Source organism: Heliangelus exortis, chromosome 9, assembly GCF_036169615.1.
Source record: "Heliangelus exortis chromosome 9, bHelExo1.hap1, whole genome shotgun sequence".
NCBI classification, from domain to species: Eukaryota; Metazoa; Chordata; class Aves; order Apodiformes; family Trochilidae; genus Heliangelus; species Heliangelus exortis.
The window spans coordinates 4175565-4196231 of record NC_092430.1 but is presented as its reverse complement, the minus strand read 5'-3'; the positions used below and the strand labels follow the sequence as shown (position 1 = coordinate 4196231).

At 39.1% G+C, this 20667-nt stretch overlaps 2 protein-coding genes and 1 long non-coding RNA gene across 14 annotated transcripts in view; 2 read left to right on the top strand and 1 right to left on the bottom strand.

Moving 5' to 3' along the window:
* The window catches only part of AGFG1 (ArfGAP with FG repeats 1), a 37065-nt gene extending 28554 nt beyond the window's left edge, over positions 1–8511 (top strand). For 2 of the 12 annotated variants that reach the window (XM_071751738.1, XM_071751734.1), the window contains 8 exons: positions 1343–1552; positions 2343–2526; positions 3217–3296; positions 3580–3672; positions 5072–5119; positions 6509–6667; positions 7295–7386; positions 7770–8511. In XM_071751738.1, the coding sequence (XP_071607839.1) occupies positions 1343–1552; positions 2343–2526; positions 3217–3296; positions 3580–3672; positions 5072–5119; positions 6509–6667; positions 7295–7386; positions 7770–7829 (926 nt within the window). In that variant the 3' untranslated portion in view covers positions 7830–8511. Of the gene's footprint in view, positions 1–340; positions 413–1342; positions 1553–2342; positions 2527–3216; positions 3297–3579; positions 3673–5071; positions 5120–6508; positions 6668–7294; positions 7387–7769 lie in introns of all 12 variants that reach the window. The other 10 variants (XM_071751739.1, XM_071751735.1, XM_071751730.1 and 7 more) reach the window with 9 other exon arrangements.
* Positions 8512–9706: 1195 nt separating this feature from the next.
* Positions 9707–16089, bottom strand: LOC139799620 (thiamine transporter 2-like). The gene is made up of 5 exons (XM_071751741.1): positions 15940–16089; positions 13501–14296; positions 11337–11529; positions 10684–10825; positions 9707–9899 (listed from the first exon to the last, which is right to left on the bottom strand). The coding sequence occupies exons 1-5, from the start codon at positions 16087–16089 to the stop codon at positions 9777–9779; spliced, it is 1404 nt and encodes a 467-aa protein (XP_071607842.1). The 3' UTR covers positions 9707–9776.
* LOC139799622 (uncharacterized) lies at positions 12026–15944 on the top strand. Its single transcript, XR_011727373.1, has 3 exons — positions 12026–12859; positions 13426–14445; positions 15681–15944. It is a non-coding gene; the product is annotated as an uncharacterized lncRNA (long non-coding RNA).
* Positions 16090–20667: the final 4578 nt, after the last annotated feature.

The following is a 20667-nucleotide window of genomic DNA, read 5'->3' as shown; positions in this document are numbered from 1 at the left end:
AAGTGTTTGGTAGACTCAAAAGCACATCACAGTACCAAAAGCAAAGTGCATCTATGCATATGTGTAACATATGCACACACTTCACTGTATTTGACTTCATGTGTAGAGCATATTGCTAAGATTTATTTTGCTTTCCTTTATTTTTATCATGCTTTAGAACTTCTGCTTGAGCTTACACTTACTGTTTGTCTAGATCTTTGGCTGACTGACTTTCTTTTCCTTTTTTTTTTTTTTTTTCCTTTTTTTCTTTTGAGTGTGGTGTCGTTTTAAACTTTTTTTCAAATTTTCTTTCTCCCTTCTTATTTTAACTTTAACCCCCACACAATTTCTGGCTGTCCAGCGTTCAGAACGCTTTCATCTAGCTGCAGTTTTGGTGAATTTACTTCAGCTTTTCCTCTCCAGGCTGTACACAGTAAGTTCCACGCAGTGGAGAACTCAGCTTGCTTCATTTTATGCCATTGTAGTGTAGCCCTTTCATTTCTAGTGTTCAGTATGTTTTAACTAATTGATTGTGCCAGTAGAAAGTTGTGTGTCCTGTAGTGCAAGTGGAATCCTCAGCCTTTACAAAACATGATGCTTTCAGTGGAGTAACTGATTTAAATTTAAGTACACGACCTGCCTAGATAAAATGGTCTGGACAATGAAGAGATGGAAGCTCATTGTTTCATATTTGAAGTGAAATTCAGTTGTGTGGATTCAAGTCAAATTTTCAAAATTGATTTATGTATCTCTTTTATTAATGTATCTCTGACTTCAGTGGAGACTTGGTATAAAAAGAGCTGTGTTGTATCTTCCCCCTCACCTCTTTCCTGATTGGCTGCAGCCTAAAAATAAAACACCATACAACTAAACTATCTCTGTCAACTTCAGTATGAAATCATAGTACTTTTCAGCTTCTATGCACTGGTTTTTGCTTAGACAACAACTGACATCTGGAATGGTGAAAGACTGTACCATCAAGTAAATGTGAATTAATAATCACTAATTCATTAGACACTATGACAGGAAAATGAACCTTCTCTATTTTTGATATTAAATATTCAGACAAATATTTTATTTTTTCCAGCAGAACATTCTTGTTGAAATTACTTTAACAGCTAGTAAGTAACACATAGTTTTTCAAGATCAAATTGGCTGTGACTTAAAGCTGTTGAAGTTTAAGGGTTTTTTAGGTCCCTGATCTGCAGACTGAACACTGCACATCTTGAAGATGTGGGATGGGGTGGGGGAACATACTGCCTGACATCACTCCAAGAGGTGGGATTGTTGTGCCCTCACTTACAGCTGGGAAGACTTCCTCTAACTTCGAAGGGTTGATCATGTTTAACTTAATTTGTTACAGGTGGAAGTGCTGGATCAGTGAATGCTAACTTTGCTCACTTTGATAACTTCCCTAAATCCTCCAGTGCTGATTTTGGAGCCTTCAATGCTTCTCAGAGCAACCCAACAGCAGCTGCAGCCAGTAAAGCTGCAGTGAATAAACCGAATCTCCAGTCCGCTGACAAATACGCAGCTCTTGCTAATTTAGACAACATCTTCAGTGCAGGGCAAGGTATTAACTTTTTCTTTCTTTTTATTCTATATGTGTATTTTTCCCCAAGGGTGGCTGTGCTTGTCAAAGCAGTAACCATATTTCAAAAAGTCTTTTATTTAAATTACCAGTAGGATTTCATCTCAGTGTACCCTTTATGCTTGAGATGCAAGTTTTAAGAACTTCACTCCAAAAGGGTATTATCAGATGGCATTTTTGGGGGAACCTCCTTACTATCCAACATGAATCACTCTTAAGTGGAAATATCTAAACAACTGCAATGCTGAAAATATCTACAACCTGGTTTTAGAATGGTGAGCTGCAGTTGTTGGAGAGAACTACCAGAGTGGATTACCTGCCTCTCTGCAACAAAAAGATTTGGCTTTAGTGTTCTGTAAACTAATAGCAGTGATATGTGAATACAGTTGATTTTAAGTTAAGGAGAAAATAGTTACTCTCCAACTTCTCAAATGGCTTATAAAAACTCATGTTGTTCTGTAATGTAGAGGTTTGTTCTGAAATAGATTATTTGAAGGTATGTCTTTTGTTCAGTTTTCTAGTAGAAGATGACTGTAATACTGAGTCATCAGTTCCAAGGAAACCAGTGGCTCACTGGAGCTGTGGAATCTCTATACGAGTGTGACACTTAGCTCATAGCTAATGGTTGTTGGACTTTTTTTCCTGTGTTCTGTAGTGCCTATTTAATTTTTAAGTATGAAACCTGAACTGTCTGAACTTCTACGTAGTTTTCAGTGTTGGCAGGGCAGAAAGTGAAACCACCCTCATCCCTTTAAATCTGGTTTCTTTCCAGGTGGTAGTGAGCAAGGAAGTGGCTTCAGTACAGTAGTGTCAGCATCAGGAGGTCCTGTGTTGTCAGCCCCAAATCCATCAAGTGCATCTTCAGACAAGTATGCTGCTCTAGCAGAATTAGACAGTGTATTCAGCTCCACAGCAACCTCCAGCAATGCATATACTTCCACCAGTAATGTTAGCAGGTACTTTGTTAGAAGTAATTGGCTTCCTACTTTCACTTGAGCAATATGCAGAGAAGTTACTCCAAGTTGCCTCTCAAACCTGGTTTTTGTCTTAACTAAATGGGGAAATTTTAAATGAGTTTAGAACTATTGAAACCATGTCTGTTGTTTTAAGTAATAGCAGTACTGTCTGGTAGGATATTATAAGATAAAATTAAGAATTCTTTCTACCAGCAGGATGTTCTCTGCATCTTTTTAGTCATTATGTGCTAAACCTTTTAGATGTTAACATTTTCCTGCAGAGATGATTTGCATTCAGAGGGAAAATCCTAGCATCCCCGGCAAAAGGAATATTAAGATATTTATAAAATAAATGGTGCCAGCCACTTTTTTAGATCATTAAAGTAAATACCAAATGCCTGTCATAACTCTGCTTGGTATTGCAAGTACCCCTAAAGCTTCTGCTTTGCAGCCTTTATGCTGATGGTGTCTGTTCAGGATTCTCTTTTGGTGGAGGTGACTTTTCATTGCTTAGCACTAGTTACGGTCTGACCCTGGCACCTGGGGCTCAGTTCCTGGCATCAGTGAGTTATACTGCAGTTTGCAAAACCCATGTAAGCATTTCTTTTCTTTTACATGCCAGTGATGATTGTAAGTTGTATTTAATTATTAAGCCATTCTGACTTCACTGAATGTATGAATTATTTTCAGCAATGCTTTTGGAACAGTACCCGTGGCTGCTACTGCACAGACACAGTCTGCATCTTCGAGTGTGCCTGCTCCATTTGGAGGTATATAAGTGTTGCTAACACCTTTTGTGTGGACTGCAAGCAAATATCCTACTAATTTCTACTTGATAGTGCCATACTTTATAGCACTAGTGATAGTAAAGTTACTATAGGATGCCAAAAAAAGTACTCCTGCGATACGTTTCAAATGAAGCATTTTATTATTAAGTTCTAATTTTTCACATAATTTAGATACTTAAGCATATCTATAAAGGCTGTATAAACTTAATGTGACTTAGGCTATTTTTAGAAGGCTTAATGAAATAAAATGTTTTTAATCTTTCAGCAACACCTTCCACAAATCCATTTGTAGCTGCCCCTGTTGCCCCAGTGGCACCTTCAACGAATCCATTCCAGACCAATAGCCGAGGAGCGACAGGTTAGGAAAAAAGCAGTGTTTGAGAAATTTTATTTCAAGACTTGCATTGCTTCTTTTCTTCGTAGCTGTCTAATCTGATCCTTACAGATTTTTCTGCTTCATCTGCCTCTAATCTATTTGATGTGTTGTGTTTGTTCAATGTAGAGTACAATATTTATGAACAGCCTGAAAGAAATCAACTTCAACTTCTTGGTTTTTATGGGGCTGAGAATGTAACAGGATGTTACTTGTTTTTGCTTATTTCTGACCTAATCCTAGGATTTCAAAAGGTGACAGTGTGAAATATGAAAATGATCTGCTTAAATTTTCTAATACTATCTCAGCTATTTGTAGTCTATGTATTACCAATTGGACACCTTTCAAGACTTTGGCTTTGAAGCATACTTTTTATATGTCCAGCCCTCACACTGAAAGAGCTGGGGCTAGAACCAGGAAAGAAAAGGCTTTTGGGCTCTTAGTTCCTCACCAGCCCATTTCCTCCTTTCACTGGTCTTTTAACAGTAAAGCATATGTTTAAATATAATCCTTATACTCCTTAATTATGTTCATTTTTTAGGGGAGGGTTCTGTAGAATCATAATTCCATAAACAACCCCCCCATCTTTTAGAAAAGCAAACTTTTGCTTTGCTTGAGAACCCTGAACTTGGATTTAAATGACTGCTAGATTATGATAATTTTCTTATGCAAAGGAACTGTTAAACTTTGTTGCTTTTTATCTATTAACTGGACTTCCACAGATGAAAATCTGCTGATGTATGCATTTTAACATAGCACTGTGCTTTGTTCAGAGTTATAGGTAGGTTGAATTAAACTGCTGGGATAAAACTGAATTGATAAATTCATGTCCTCTTGGTTAAACGACTTTGGTTTTCAGTCTCTTTTGAGATATTATGCAGTTAAACTTGTTTTAATTAATGCCTCAAATACCTTTTTTCTTATTTCAACCTCATTCCTAAGTGTGCTGTTTTGAATCATTGTCAAGAACTTGTAGCTTCTTTAAATTTGCTTAAATATGGGAGCTCTATCCTTCCCCCTTCTAAGGAGCTATCCTTGGCTTGCCAGAGGTTCCATCCTTTTGGGAGCTACACTGATGTTATGTACTACGTGACAGAGAGAATAAGTAAAGATAACATTTTATCCTCTCCTGTCAGTGTAAGGTGTGAAGTTGTACCATGTCCTTTATGCTAAGCTGCCCTTTTTTTTTTGTTACACAAACATGTGTTTTGTAGCTTTGATATCTAATGGTTTTCTGAGCTTAATCTATTGCTGGTCATGCTATGGACAGATTTGTTGCATATGTGTGTGTATAAGTATTTATATATATTTAAAAGTAAGGAATTACTGTTTAAGAGCGTGTAAATGATTTGACATTGTCTGGTCTCTTTGTGGCTTCCATAAGGCCTCTCGGGAGCAATGCACTCTCACATATTTCCTCAGGCTCATTTTGGTAGGTGGCCACATTTGGTATCAAGTTTCTTGTGGCTTGTAAAAGTTGTTGCTTGTAAAGCTTCTCGATAGCCTATCTGGTTCTCTGCACGTAGAATTTCGGAAGACTTGGTTTCCAAAATGGAGTGGGTGTGGGTGTTTGGCAGCTGGGCAAAGAGTCAGATGAGCATATGTAGCCAGCCTCCTAAGCAACTGAAACAAAACCATTATTGATATTCTAATCATGCTAACAAGTTGAGTGACTCTTCAAGTTTCTACCAACAGTAGCTTGATGCCTTTTGGGATATCCCAAGTCACTGCTCATTTTCTTGTGTTCTCCTAGCAAGTTTTCCTGCTGAATAGCTGCTCTACCTGTAACATGAGAAGTGTGTTTGTGCATTGGTTTTCCCTGTGCTTTGTCAACAGTTTGTCTTGCCCTTGAATACATTTAGGGTAAATTTTTCAATCACTAATTAAGCATTAAATATATAATAAATATATAATATATTTATATATAATAAATATATATGCATTAAATATATATATTTTCAAAGCAATTAAGCTTTTATGAAGTCTGAGTTTGAACATGTCAAAAGAGAATGTTCAAATGTGTAATGCTGAACTAGAATAAAATGCCTAGTGTCTGTATTTGTATCAAAAAAAAGGTCTATACCCTTCTCCTTTCAAGAATAACTCCCAAAAGACAGAATAATGGTTTTGTTATTATGTTTTTGCACTTGATGTGCTCCTGTTTGTTTGCTGAGGGCATGTGGAATTGCATATGAGCTGTGTGGTTTTTACTTGAAATGTTCAGCAGAGAATCAGATGTCAAATTGGGGATTTTTTGTTTTAACTCTTACCACAACAGTAAGAGCTTTTGCAATAGGAACTTTGTGTGCAAATAATGTGCATGGTGAGAATTTCCTGTGAAGTAGCATTAAGGAGGGGATAAAGAGAGAAGGGGTGCATGTATCCCATTTTTTTTTTTTTTAAAACTTGTAACTTCATGTAATGCACCTTGAACTGGGAAGATTTTCATGCTTTTCTCAGAATGAGAAAAACAGAGGAGCTTATGCTGCCCCAAAGTTCTTGTTTCTGATGCTTACAAAAAAACCTCTGGGGGAGCTACGTGTTAATGTAAAAAATTAATTTACTTGCAGAAAGTATACCTGTGCTAAATCTAGTAAATTTTAAGTGATTCCATTCATTTTTAATGGGCAAAAGTAAATTTTGCACCTGGCTGGTGGTGATCCAACCTGACAAATAAGTTCAGTGGCTGTAGAAATGGAACTTTGCTTGTCCATGGTCACTGAGGCATTAGGAGACATTTCTTAACACGGTGTTGTAGTAATTGGTCTCATGAAACAACTGATTTCTTACTAATAATTAAATGTGATATTTTGCCTACCAGCAGCAACATTTGGTACTGCATCCATGAGCATGCCTGCGGGATTTGGAACTCCTGCCTCCTACAGTCTTCCTACCAGTTATAGTGGCAACTTCCAGCAGCCAACGTTCCCAACCCAGGCAGCTTTCCCTCAACAGACTGCTTTTCCTCAGCAGCCAAATGGTAGGTTTTATACCTTTTAGTTAATCTTGTTTACATCAGATAAATAAAGAAAACGATCTCTCTAAGTTAGCAGTGGAGGATGTGTATTTATTGCTCTATGAACTGGATAATAACATTGTTTATGGGTTCTCACACTCTGTTTTGGCTCGGTAGTTGAACTGTGTGGTTTGGCTGTGTGCAGTGATATAACTGAAATTTTACCATAGTCTGATAGAGAAATTGTAAGTATTCCCATGGGTTTTATGCAAGCAGGATTGTTTTGTCTTCGTTTTTGGAGTGTCTGCAACCAATTGGAATGTTCTTTCTAACTCACAGAACACAGGCAAGAAAATTGGGAAATACACACTCTCTCCCTAAATTTAAATGATAAAATAACATCAAAGTATGTAGAATGCAGATGTAGAAATTGGGAATTGATTAGTTCCAGACAGTTGAAAAACAAACCAACCAAACAAGCAGTAGCCCTAGTGGTGTTTTGTATACACTTAACACTATCAGGAATGTATGATCAATCCTTTTGATCATGTGGTCCAAACTTCCACTTATTTTTGTGTGGGAGCTGCAGCAAAGAACTCTTTGAAGGCTGGTTACTAGTATTTATCTTTCTTTCTCACTTATCTTTCTAAGGAGCAGGTTTTGCTGCATTTGGACAGGCAAAGCCTGTAGTAACTCCTTTTGGACAAGTTGCAGCTGTTGGAGTATCTAGTAACCCTTTTATGGTGAGTTGTTTCATGATATTAATAACTTCTGTATGTCCAAATAGGCATGAACTGTGGTGCTTAATTTAGAGAGACACATAGATTTTGTTTGTTTGTTTGTTTTTGCTTCAAATAAGGGAAGGCAGCGTGTGAATCTCCTGAATGCAATTGATTATTACAATGACATGGGATTTGCAAGGCTGGTAATTCAAAACAAGTACTTGTATACTGTGGTTTTAAAGAGAATCACAAAAAGAAAAAGACTGCAGCATAAACCAGAAATGTTTCCTAATAGGCTTTTTTTTGTATATATACATTTATGATTTACGATATGGAAAAAAATATTTTCAGTGTTGTCTTATTTCCTTCTTTGATTTTTTTTCTTTTTTTTTTTTTTTTTCCAGGCTGGTGCACCAACAGGACAATTTCCAACAGGAAGCTCATCAACCAATCCTTTCTTATAGCCTTATAGACACTTTACCCAAAAGAACTCTTATGTGGTCACATAACATCTCTGCGCCTCTTGCACTGTTGTCTTGTTTCACTGATATTAGCTTTAAACACAGAAGAAGTCTTTAAGAAGTAAAAATAAAAGCCTGCATTGTGTACCTTTAAAAAATAAATAAAAAAAAAAACCACACGAAACCCAAGAAAATCAACCCCCCACCAGGTTATAACGTGCAAAACAGAGGGCTGTGGTAACATCCTTGAACCTGTGAACTGGCAGGTAAAACATAGAGGTATCATGTATATTAAAATTGGCTAATAAGTTATTGCAGATACCACATTCATTATGCTGCAGTACTGTACATATTTTTCTTAGAAAATAGCTATTTGTGCATATCAGTATTTGTAACTTTAACACATTGTTATGTGAAAAATGTTACTGGGAAATAGATCAGCCACTTTAAGGTGCTGTTGTATCTCTTGGAATGAATGAGCTACATCATTTTAACCATTGGTATTGGAAGTCATGAAGTTAAATTGAAGGTTTGTTCATTTCTCAAAATGTTTTCCTTTCCTAAGAGCTCTTCTATTTATACATGCCTAAATCTCTAATGTTAGAGGGATACCTGTCTGCATAATAAAGCTGATCATGTTTTGCTACAGTTTGCAGGTGAAAAAAATAAATATTAGAAAAAATAATTGTGTAGCATTATTTCTGTTCAGTAACATTTTATTGGGTTAAAATGTACATATTTTGAATCTTATACACAGATGAATTAGCAAAAGCAATATATTTAAAATTGAGTTGAAATTTTCACATGCCTCACTTGGATATGTACATTTCTTTGTGTTGCTGTTCTAGCTCAAGTGAAGTGACCCATCAATCAGGAAAATGTTCAGTGAAGTTGGATTATTTTGACAGAATAGCTGTATGATGGACACTGGAAGCTCTGGGCAGGGTAGTTACTCAAGAAATGGTTAGCTGCAGAAGACAAGTTATTCTAGGTAAGCTAATGACAGTCTCTGAACAAGACTTAGTTGTGATCAGAAGAGTATGTGAAATAAGTGTCTCCCCATGGCTTAAAAATAAGCTAGTTTAGAAAGGTTTTCTGCTTCCAAAAGTAAGTTTTTGTGGGTGACAACAGTTCCAGACATAATTAGTGCATATGTTTATCAATTCAGACCCTTAAAAGAAGTTAATATGTGTTGTACATCTCCAACAAATTCACAGTAAAGCTGTCACTGTATCAGTAAGTTTATCCATATGTAATGATGTATTTCCCTAACAGTCCTGGAACTAAAGATTTCTGAGGAGTGCATTGTCTGAATGGAATCCAAAATGACTGCTTTGGCCATTTTTTTTAAACTAAAGTAGTATTGCTGTGCTATATAGCATTGTAGTCTGCTTTTGAACATAGAGGTAGTGTCTTTTGGAAAAAAACTGATTTTATTATTTAAGTTGCTTTAAAAATGCATGTCACAGCTTCTAGTAGACAAAGTCTTTACATTTTCAGAGGTTTTCTGTGGCAATCTTTCCAAAAAGTGATCTTCCTGCTATGGGAGCAACTGCTTCTTTAGATTCCCTAGAAGTTTTTGAATATCTTATGCCTGAGTTGAAATACTCAGTAGAAGTGGGAACTGAAAGGTGTGTGTTCTAAGAGCTTTTCTGCTGTGAGGTTCAGGCATCGGTGTGCACTTGGGTCTTGTGCTTAGTGGGTGCTAATACACATTTTGGTGTGAGAGAATTAAATTTGACTTGAAGATGGTCTGAGGGTTGTCTGGCATCAGAGCTGCTGGTGAAGAAAAGTGGCAAAACACACCATCCTGTTGACAAAGCTCTTTCTTGGTGCTGTGGGCTTATCAACAGCCTGTCTCACCAGTTACCAGTCTTCCTTGATGGGCACTCTTCTGATGATGCAGCAGCTTCTGTGCTCTTGGTTGCAGCCATTATTTTTGCTCCTTTCTTAGTGGTTGATGCTTTCACCAGCCACACTGGTATCTCTACACCTGATGGAGATGATGGTGTATATGCTTCTGATCAGAAAAATTCCAGCTATCAGTGTAAAGTAGCTGCCATAAATGAGAAACTGGGAAATGGAGGTGGGGAAGAAGAAAGGAGAGTCACCTAACAGCAAAAGCAGTTTTTAATAGTTTGCTCCATTGTTGCCTTGCCTTCCCTGTCACCCGTGGCCCAAAATGATCCCATGTTGAAAGGATTCTAGAAGCCTGGCTGCTTTATTTCATACTGTCAGACAAACGTGGCTGTAGAAGGAGGGGATGTGAATACTCTGTTACATGCATCCTCTCCCCACCTCAGTCAGGGAGGACTTTTTGACTGTTCTCTGAAAAGATGAAAGCTAGAAAGCTGGAGTTCAGTCAGCATGTAAGGTTGGTTAAACTTTATTTTTAGACATTTAATTGGAGTAAATAATAATGAGGCTGTTAATTCTCAGAATTGCATGAACCTAAAGATGCATCCAGTGATACTATGGAACTTGGAATTGCCTCGGTTATAGACCCATAGATTCTTTCAGCTTTCTCCCTGCTTCTATTTAGGCTATTTTGACAATAAAGTTCTGAATAGTAAACATATAAAATTAAGCATTTAATTTTTAAAAACCTCATTCAGAGTAATAGATCTTCGTCTTTCCCTTATACTCTATGAAAATACTCTTGAAATCATTGCAGAAACGCAAAATTGGAAGGGCCTGAGGACAAATAGGTTGTATTATCTACTGCCAGTTACATTAAAGGAACCTTTTTACAAGTGAGTAACTGTCCTAAGCTATCCTAAACTGTCCTTACCCAGTATCTTCCCAAAGGCAGATCCTGGAGCAGAACCCTCTTTTAGGGGAAAGTAATAGAACTTACCTGGGTGCTGATATCCAGTCCCAGACCTTTTGAATCTACTACAACAAGAGTTAGAATTGTCTGAATTGCCAGTGCAACAAAGTTGTTGAAGCCAAACATCAAAGCATAACGTTCCATGCTTAGATTGACAGCAATCTGAAACCTGAAAATTAATGTACAGGTTAACCATGCACAGTGTGGACTCTTATATTTTACTTATGGCAGGAAGTTTGGGGACAATTTAATGTACACAGTGGATTCTTCCATAACCTAGAGCATCTTAAGTCTTCTTTGCTAAGCTTTAACAGCTTCATTTTGGCAGAAAGTCCTTATTTTTCTGACTTGGGCACTTCTGTGAATCCTACTTATCTGAGTGAGTATTTTTACTCAATAAAGACTTGCATATGTTGGACCATTTAGGTAACAGTTGTACAAAGATCATTAACAGCTAAATTCAGAATAAGATTGTGTCTCACTTGGAATAACCTATTGTAATGGTTAGATTATATAATTTTAAGTGTAGATTTATATAAGCTAGAAACAGTACATGCTGCTATCATGACTCACTAAATCTTATTTCTAGGGAGACGTCCAGTAAAACTTTGATAAATTTAAAAACGTGACATTTGCTGATTTAAATCCATGTTATTAGAACAGTTGTGTGTTTTACTTACGTTGCTATGGTGATAAGGAGCATGTAGCATGCCTTAAATGCAAGGTAACTGGCATAGCATGCCCAGATGTTGTCTGTGAAGTGCATGAGGAACAGGGAACCAGCATCCATTGCAGAGAAAATCCCCAAAGCCAATTCTCCGGAAAGATCCCAGTTTACTTTGACATATCCAACTGCCATGGATGTTGCTGAGCCTAAAAATATAAAAGTAACAATTCAAATTCTGAACCACTTACTGTCCTTCTAGAACCATTGCTTAACTGTGTCAGTGAGCCATGCCAGGAGCTCTTGGGACTGTTAAAGCCACAGAGGGTTTCAATAATGGTGTGGCTTGTATTTTCAGATAGTGGTGTGGAAGTCTTCTTGTTTGGTTTTTTTCTTTTTTTTACTTTAAAAAAGTTCCTCATCCTTAAGGCTGGAGGCATCAGTGTTCAGTCTATTGTTATTCTTTTTAACTGAGAAAAAAAAAATAAATCCCACTAAGCATTTTCTGCCAAAATATGGAAGTATATTGGAGAAATTTATTGCACTCCTTCATGGTTTCTTTATGAAAGCTTTCTTTTCTTTTTCAGTTTCTGGTGACAAATTCCATGAACTGCATTTGTTGGTGCCTTATTGACCATCACAAATAGTAAAAGCCCTTATTCATGTGTTATATGTTATAACAAAGTCCAAATTTGATTTTTTTTTTAATCTCTGTAGTAATGAGATTTACTTTTCTCCCCTATTCAGTTTTGGAGTCATCCTATCTGCTGCTGCAAGAAGGTAACTCAGCTGTGTGCTGGTTTTTTTTAATTATTCTTTAACAGGGAGGCTCCTTTAGATCTATGAAGGCTCTTTGAAACACAGTATCCTGAGGTTAGCTCAAATACAAAGAGAAGTGTGTAGGGGCCAGGCAGGTTATTCAGCAGTGATTTAAGAGTCCAGAGAGTACCAGAAGCCCAGGTATTTTCAGCCAGGCTAGCACAGCAGTGTAAAATTGGGACTTCATTTGCTAGTTACGTGTCCTCTTCATCAGAACTCAGTCATATCAGGCCTCTCCCTCTTGTCCATCACTGCTGTTCCCAAAGGTTCTGAGTACTGGTTTCTGCACTTGAAATAGGGTAAAGTGCCAGAGGGTATAAAAGCAAAAAAAGCCCTTGGGAACACTGCTCAAACCAGCAGTCTGACAAGTTTGGGACAGCTTTAGTAAAATGGATTTTCATGCTGATTGCAGGGAGAAAGAGTAAACTGAGAGTTCCCAGTGGAAATACAAGATAAAGCTCCTGGTATCAAGGAAACATACTTGTCTGCTTAAAAATGAGGCTCTGTTGGTACTGCCCAGCTATTTAAATGAAGGAAGTTGCACTTTATCCATATGCCTTCTGCTCTGTGTCTGAAGAGGAATGCCATTTGAATGGACCAAATCACCCATGAGGATCAGAACAGTTGAGGTTGGAAGAACTCTGGAGGTCACCAAGCCCTGCTAGAACAGGATCAGCTGGACTAAGGTGCTCAGGATGGTGTCTAGGTTTTGAAATCCAGGTATGGGATGTTGAAACTTCTGGCCAAATTACAATACAAATTTGTGCTCCTAGGCCCTTGTCCTGTCACTGGGCACTACAGGGAAGAGTTTGGCTCTGTCCTCTTTACTCCTCCCCTTCCAGTATTAATGTACATTAATTAGATCCCTTGTTTTCTCAAGGCCAAGCTATTACAGCTTTCACAGCCTTTCCTTGTACATCACATCCAGAGGCAAACTCATCGATCAGGATACGGATCTTTCTTCAGGAGCACTTATCCTGAAATGCACTGCTCCAAACAATGTGTGTTTAGACAGATTATTTGTTAATATGCACTTTAAATGTTTTGTTTTTTTTTTTTTAAATCACCTAGCTTAAGTGTGTCTGAGGGAGGAATGGACAAGGTGTTTCTGGACTGCAATTTGGTGGAATGAGATTCCTCTAACAAGGAAAAATATATTTTTTAAGACTATTTTTGAACCCCCCACTGATAAAATTGTACAGTGAAAGCATATTTTGCACAGTATTTGTATGTTACATATTGGAGGCTGCTGTTGTTGACGTTGGTCCCCACTGAAAATAAAACAGGCATCAGAGTCATTGCTGAAGAATGCCATCAGCATGGGGGGGGATACAGGTACTTGCTGATGATCCTTTACTTACCAAAAAAAGTTGCAATTGCTTCAACAGCTCCATTGTACACTGCTGAGCTGTGAGAGGGGGCTCTGAAGTCCCAGAGCACTTGGATGTAATTCACAACCTGGTTAAAGCCCGCCGTAGCCAGAGCCCACCACAGGGACCAGTAGAGAAGTTTCCTGGAGCTGTAGCAATCCCTGAGGTCCTTGCTCAGCTGCACCAGCACCCTGAGCACACTGCTCTGGGCCTGGGCACCCTCTGCCTGCTGCTCGGGTGCGGGTCCCTGCCTGGCAGATCCGGAGCCCCCGTCCTCTGGCCTGAGGGAATCGAGGCCTTTCTGTGGCGCCGGGAGAGCCTCTGGGCCGTCCTTCCTGTGGAAGAACATAGACCTGCGAGGCATGGGGAGGAAAAAAGAGCAGAGGAAGGCCAGGGAGACGGAAGCCAAAGTGATGGCGTTGAGGTGAAAGTAGGATAGACCTGCCAGGGAAACCAGGAGCTGGCCCAGCAGGGCGGCAAGGGTGGCTGCCAGCAGAGTGACGCTCCTGCAGTAGCTCGTCACCCGCTGGTAGCGCTCGGTGCTGACGACGCTGTAGATGTAGGCGTAATAGGCGACCTCGGTGGCTGTTGTCATCCCGTAGAAGAATTCCACGGCCTGCATGGCCAGCACTCCACGTGCAAAGAGGAGCAGGAGCCAGGTGACGATGAAGCTGATGCCCTGGAGGAGGAGGACGGGCTTGTAGCGCACGTAGTCGGTGATCAGGAAGACGGGGAAGAGGAGCGCGAGGTAGGAGTATGTCCAGACTGGGAAAATCTGGTTTGTGACCTGGAAGAGAGTAAAAAAGGAATTTTTTTTTTTTGTTAAAGGACAGTGAAAATATTGTGGTTTAAGCTTTCTGGTGATTGTATTGAAGGAAAATGGTTGTTACAGTAAATACTGAATTGTGTGAATTGTGCAGACTTTAACTTCCTGAGGTGAGTGTTCCTGTGCTATCTTCACCATCTACGTTTTCTTCAAATATAAAGCATAAGAAGTGAGCAAGTGTTTGGAACAGTATTTTGCAAAGTTTCAGTTGGTCTTCAATACACAGGTGCTCTGAAAACAAATTTCTTTTTTTTTTTTAAACTCATTTGTATTTAGGTTGGAAGGTGCTGTTTGCTGCCACTATTAAGCTCAGTGCTTTCCCAGGCAGCTTGACTACAGCTGCAGCCTATGATGTTGCCTCCTTTAGATACACCCATAGAGAGAGTTTCCTGTGATGTGCATTTGCAGGATCTGGGGAGGTCTTAGGAAGTGCTGGACCTGCTAGGGTGTCCATGATCACTCATTCTCTGCTTGAGAAATTAAACTAGAGAGGAACTGTTTCACCTGAAGGAAAAATAGTAGCTTGTTATCTTTTCATTTCTGACCTTTTAGTAGAGTTGCATGGTGAGCAGCAGGTTCACTGTGTCATTCTGGTTGACTTCTATTTCTGTGAACTTTGATTAGAATTTTTAGGCATTTGACTGAAACGAAAAGAATTAGCTTACCAGAGATGAGTATGGCTTAAAAGCCAGTATCTGCACTACACTTACTGAGTTAAGGACTCTTGCTGAAATCAGAATTAAGGCATCCTATCTTGCCATTTGTTCATTTTTAAATGTAAAGGAGGAAAATCTCCTTTGTGGCTAAAAAAAAAAAATAGTATTAAAGGGAAAACCAAAACAAAACACAATAACCCAAGCCACAAATACCTTTTCTCAGAAAATACCTTGGTTTTTACTAGTATCTTTCATAATGTACTAGGAGATTCTGCCTTACTGTTTGCTACTACTCATCAGGAATGGCTGCTTCATATTAGCTGTATGTGGGTGTAGTGAGCTTGTCATCTTATTATACCATTAGCTCCATGACTCAGCCACTTGTGAACTACAGCCCCTTTTGTTGGGGAGCCTGTTCCTGAAACAGGGCTTGACAGGAGAGCAGAACAAGGAAACATACACTGCATGTTTTTTTTAAGAAAAAAAAAAAAAAAAAATTGAATATGTATGTGACCTCCAGAGGGTAATGAATGCATAAAACAGTCTTGTAGTGGAGTTAATAATTGAACAATTCATAAGGGGAAGTCTGTTTGGTTTCCTTATTTGCAATCACTCTGTCACTGTCAGTGTAATCAAATCCATGATAAGTGAAAATAATTCTTAGTGTTTCTCCTCCTCTGGGCTTATAGGTGGGGAGAAGAACTGGCTGACCTGTTTTTGCTGAAAGCATCCATTTCTTAAGCAACTACTGAAGTAGTTTCCAAGCCCTAAGAATGTAGGGACTTCAAGTGTTCTTCTGCAAGAGGTGAGTCCTTACCCTTTTCCAGAAATATCTTGAATCTCTTGACAAAATGTGTCTGTATTATTGAATGCTTTCTCTTTCCTTCAGTCATTGCTGTAAGACTTACTGCTTTAAGCATTTTAATTATTAAGAGAATAGTTACATACCTCTTCAATCGTTAAGTTTTTGTCTGGTCCAGTCAGATAAGGAGTGAGGAAAGCTTCTGATGGCCTCATAGTGGAGAAAAATCCATTTATGCAGATGATCAGAGTGGGATAAATCCAGCTGCGGCCCATGGCTTCCTTCCAACAATCCATAGTCTATCTAAAAAAAAAAAAAAGGTGGTGAATAAATGACAACACCAGGAATTTTGAAGATGCTCTTCACAGTTGGTAAAAATTGATTTTTATTTGTAGGTTTACTTCTATCTAGCCCTGCTCCTTGCACTAGAGCTGCCAGTGATGGCAGATGCAGCTTGTTAATGAACAACTTGGATCAAGGAGTGTGGGTGGTGGTAAACTCCAGTGTCTGTGCTATCTATCAAAGGTGATTCTTAATGGCACACTTAGAATTTAGTGGATGTATCACAGTGGAAGAATAAAGTTCTATTAAGGCCTCATTTGTGAATAAATGAGTAGGCTTAAGGAGGCTTTTTTCTGTTGATTTGCTGCTTGAGAGCCCAGTGGAACAATAGAAGTACAAGCCTTTTTGCAGACAATACAAGCCACCAGCCAGCTAGTTCACAAGTGAGCTCAGTTCCTTCAAGATATTTTAATACTCATAATATTTCTTGCACCCTAGTAATTTGAGTCAGTAAGTAAAGATGCAGGAACTATCTGCTTGTGATACCTTCTCACAAATCTAAAGGAGGAAGCTTCACTTTTGAAAGTAGTCAAAAGAAAAAGAATGGGACTTGTTTCTTCACTGTAGTTGACAGTAAAAAATAAATCTAAAGAGGTTGGGGGTTTTAAAGCTTATTTAACTTGTTTGGCTTTATAGTGTCAGTTCCACCATTCCTGGAAAACAAATGAAGCAAGAATGTTCCAAAACCGTAACAGAATGAAAACAAAGCACTGACTGATGTTTAGTCAAGCTTTTACAAAGTATTTCTTCTAAATTGTTAAATTCCATTTTATAGTGGGCACTTTATCAAAAGTACTTCTACTTGCACTGTGAGATTACATTTATTTATATTTAGCATAAGTAGTGTATTATCATTTCAGTGGCCCCAGAGGAAGGTTACTGAAACCAGCCCTAACTTTGAAACTTGATTTCAAATTATTGCCTCTATCATCTCACTCTTACAAATTATTGTGTGGATATGTGTGTATAAAAAATAGTCTGGCCCAACCTTAGCTCTGTACATCTGCTTTGAAATCTTTTGATACCTGTTATCTTTTCAAAATCAAATATTAAACCTTCCAAATGCACTGAACAACTGAGTGGCCAGCACAGTCTCAGATAACTCCAAAGACAGTAAGTTACCTGTCAAAGCCGTGGCTGTGGTGCATTTGCTGTGGGTTCATGTGCAGTTTCCTCCTAGGAAAACTTTTTCTTGAAGAGAAGTCAGAAAGTGACCTTTAGGAATGGAAGCAGAAAGAAGTAGCTTTGTCTGTTTCCTAAAAGGTTTCTTTAAACTTGACAAAATGTTAACAGGATATAAATATTAATGATAATTCATCACCAAACTTGTCCCTGAAGAGTGCTGGGGATACTTTCTCCTTCACAAGTTTTGTCAGCAAACTGATTTCTAGTTTTAAGATAAAGCTTTAAGACTGGAAGTAGCTAATGTTTAATAGAAACTGACACAGCAAGAAAGCAATCACTTGATTTTGTTTGTGTTAATAAATACCTTTAAAAGCTCTGGCTTTCAATTCACAGGTAGACACAGCACTGCTTCAGAGAAATGTTGCTGCTCTCCTTTCCTTTACCCTTCTTGTTTTGAACAGGATTCCCTACATCTTCCAGGCTCCTCAGAGGAGGGGGTTGGCTCTGCAGCCTGTTCGGGGGAGGTTTGGGGACAGTGGAGGCAAAGGCTTTGGCACTGGCAGGAAGGGCCCTGTCTGCTGTGCAGAGCAGCTCTGGGACTTTGACAGCCTGGTGTTTCCCCACAGGTATGGAAACTTCTCACACTACTTCTAATGTGTAGTGCAAGCAGGCAGGGGAGTGTTCAGAGAAGCCAGGCTTGGCTCTGCCTCTGTGTTTCATGCTCTTCCTTGATTAATGGCTTCTGGGAAAGGAAAAGAGCCAGGGGGAAGATGATGCTGGGTAGGTCTGTTGAAGTCCAGATGGGGCAGTAGGTCCCTGGTAACCCACACAGTGCTTGGTTTAATACTTGTCTGATCTGAACACAAAGATACAATTTGTTCACTGCCTTGTTGCCTGGAAATGACCTTATGAGTTTGCTTAACTGTGTCTTGGTGGAAGACTTGTGCCCCCCACTGCTAATGTCTGAAAGGCAGGTAGTGTGTATTTAGACAGGGTTATAGCTATGAGGAACAGTGTGCTTAGCTCTGGGTTTTCATGTTTGCACAGAATCTTTTGGTGTGCTGGGAGAACGATAAATGTTTAATTCTAAAAGCTGCAAGGAGAGGTGGATTTGTTTAGTTTCCTTTTCCTGCAGATCTAAAGAGCCTTTGGCTCCAGCCTTGCCTGTAACCTGCTAAGCCTTAACTAGCTCCTCTCCAAAGGGGGGTTGTGTGTCCATCACTGCACAGGTAGCTGTGTGCATCTTACTGTTTTGGCTGAACTCTCTAACTGGTTGCTGGGTTAATACTGATTTGCAGGTGAAAATCCAGAGTAATGCAAAGCCTTACCCTTCTCTTGATGTTTTTTCTGCCTCCAGTGTATCATGTCCTGACTAACACTGTCAAGGTGCCCTCTTTCTTCTCTGTTCCTCCACTCTGCCTCCCCCTCACTGTTCACCAAATGCTTCCCCAGCTCCCAACCTTGGAATCTTTCTTTTGGAAGCTTGAGATAAAATGGTTTAAAATTATTTTTTTTTAAAGTCTTCTCTTTTTACCAAAGATGGCATTCTCTACAGCTGTAAACCAAATCCATTTTATCTGCTGGGTTTCCTTGTTCCTTAGTAGCATCCCACACACATGGAAGGCACTGAGCTCTAGCTGGAATGGAACTTCTCTGGTTATTTCTACCAGTTTTTCCTGCTTCTTTGCTCCAGTGTCCTACCTACTGCCATTATTGTCTTAATAGCAGAAAGCTTAATGTTGCTGATTTCTTCCCTTCTGGCAGATGATTTGTAGAGAGAAATAACTGTTAGCTTTCTGTACCAAATGCTTAAAGACCATGGAGCTTTTTCTTATTCTAACTAACTTCCAGTCCACTTGCATTTAGTTCACTAACTAAATGCCTGGACACAAGACTCCTTGCTCCTGAGGAAAAGTAATACAGTGTAGACCTTGCTCTCCTGGACTTTGTTCCACTTTCTTCAGGCAGGAATATCCTGATTTCCCTTCTGCAGTAATAAATGATACTTACTGCTTCAGAGAATGCAAAGTATGTCTCCTGCTTTTACAACTGCAGTGGTCATGCTGCTGAATTACAACAGAGAAAGTCTACACAGTGTACAATAGTAAACAAAAAGACTAGAATATGAGCTGTGGGTTCATTTCATCAAATCCCAGCAATTCTTCTTGTGACTTGAAGCAAATTGGATCTCTCCTGTCTGCTCTGAGCAGTTTGTCTTGTTGCAGGATATGACAATGGTATGAAAAGCTGATGACATCAGCTTTACAGATGACTCTGCAAATGAGACTTTGTGCCTCTACAAGAGAAATACTACTCTGTAAATGCTTTTTTTATTAGTTAGAAGTAGGTATTTAAAGCTAGAAGCAAACAGCAGTGTAGAAATAAATTTAACATAGAGATATGATTTAAATTAAACATTGACTATGAAAACTCATTTATAGCCTCTTCTTTTTCTTCAGAACTAACTGTCCTTTGTGCTGGAGTAAATGAGCCGTACGACTTGAAGCTTCTTGATAAATTCTGAAATGCTGACCCTGCCAAATCCTTGGCCAAGATCAGCAGACCTCCTCATTTGGCACTTGGAAGCACACATGATGCTAGCTTTTTGTTTTAGCTCTAAATCTTCTTGGATATTTGTACTAATCTAGAATTTTCCTGTGCAGAATTAGCCAAATTTCTCAACACCATACTTCTCTTGTCTTGGTCCTTGCTACTCAGCCCCTTTGATATCTTTTCATGTGGAAAGAGGAAAACACTCAGCCCTGCATTTAATTTTCTTGGAAGCACTGGGAAAGGAGTGGAGCTTCTGCATTTGGTTTTGAATCTGAAATTTTTCCTTTCTGGACTGAGCTTTCTGTAGGCTTCATACAGTGTTTAGGTTGCACCTTTCAAATTTGGGCTTAGCAACAATTGTGGTTTTGCAGTGTTTTAATGAATCTTCTCAGATAGGTTGTGCAGCAGCCCCTGCTTTTCTGCACCATCCTGTGCAAAAGGCCCACTTCGGGCATGGGCTTTTAAATGAGAAAGGAGGTATCTTTAAATGAGAGAGGAGGTTGGGTAGGGGAGAATGTCATGGAGCAAACACATCCCTTGTTCCTTGTTACAGAACAAAGCTTTGCAAAGGGGGCAGCAGAGCCTTGAACTGCTGTGCATCAGCAGAGCTGCATGGAGCAGCTGGCAGCACCCTGTGCAGGAGAGAGAGCAAGCAAGGTGGGGCTGAGCCACAGTGGATACCAAGGTGCTTGCTCTGTTCTTGTACTCAGGCTGTTGCTGTGAAGCTGTTTATAGGCAAGTAAATAAGAATCTAAAGTAACTTATCTTTTCTTGGCACAGTGCCATTATGATCTCTTAGCTGGCGTGTGTTGTGAGGAAGCGCTGTGATGATTCAGCACAGCTTGGGGAGGCTC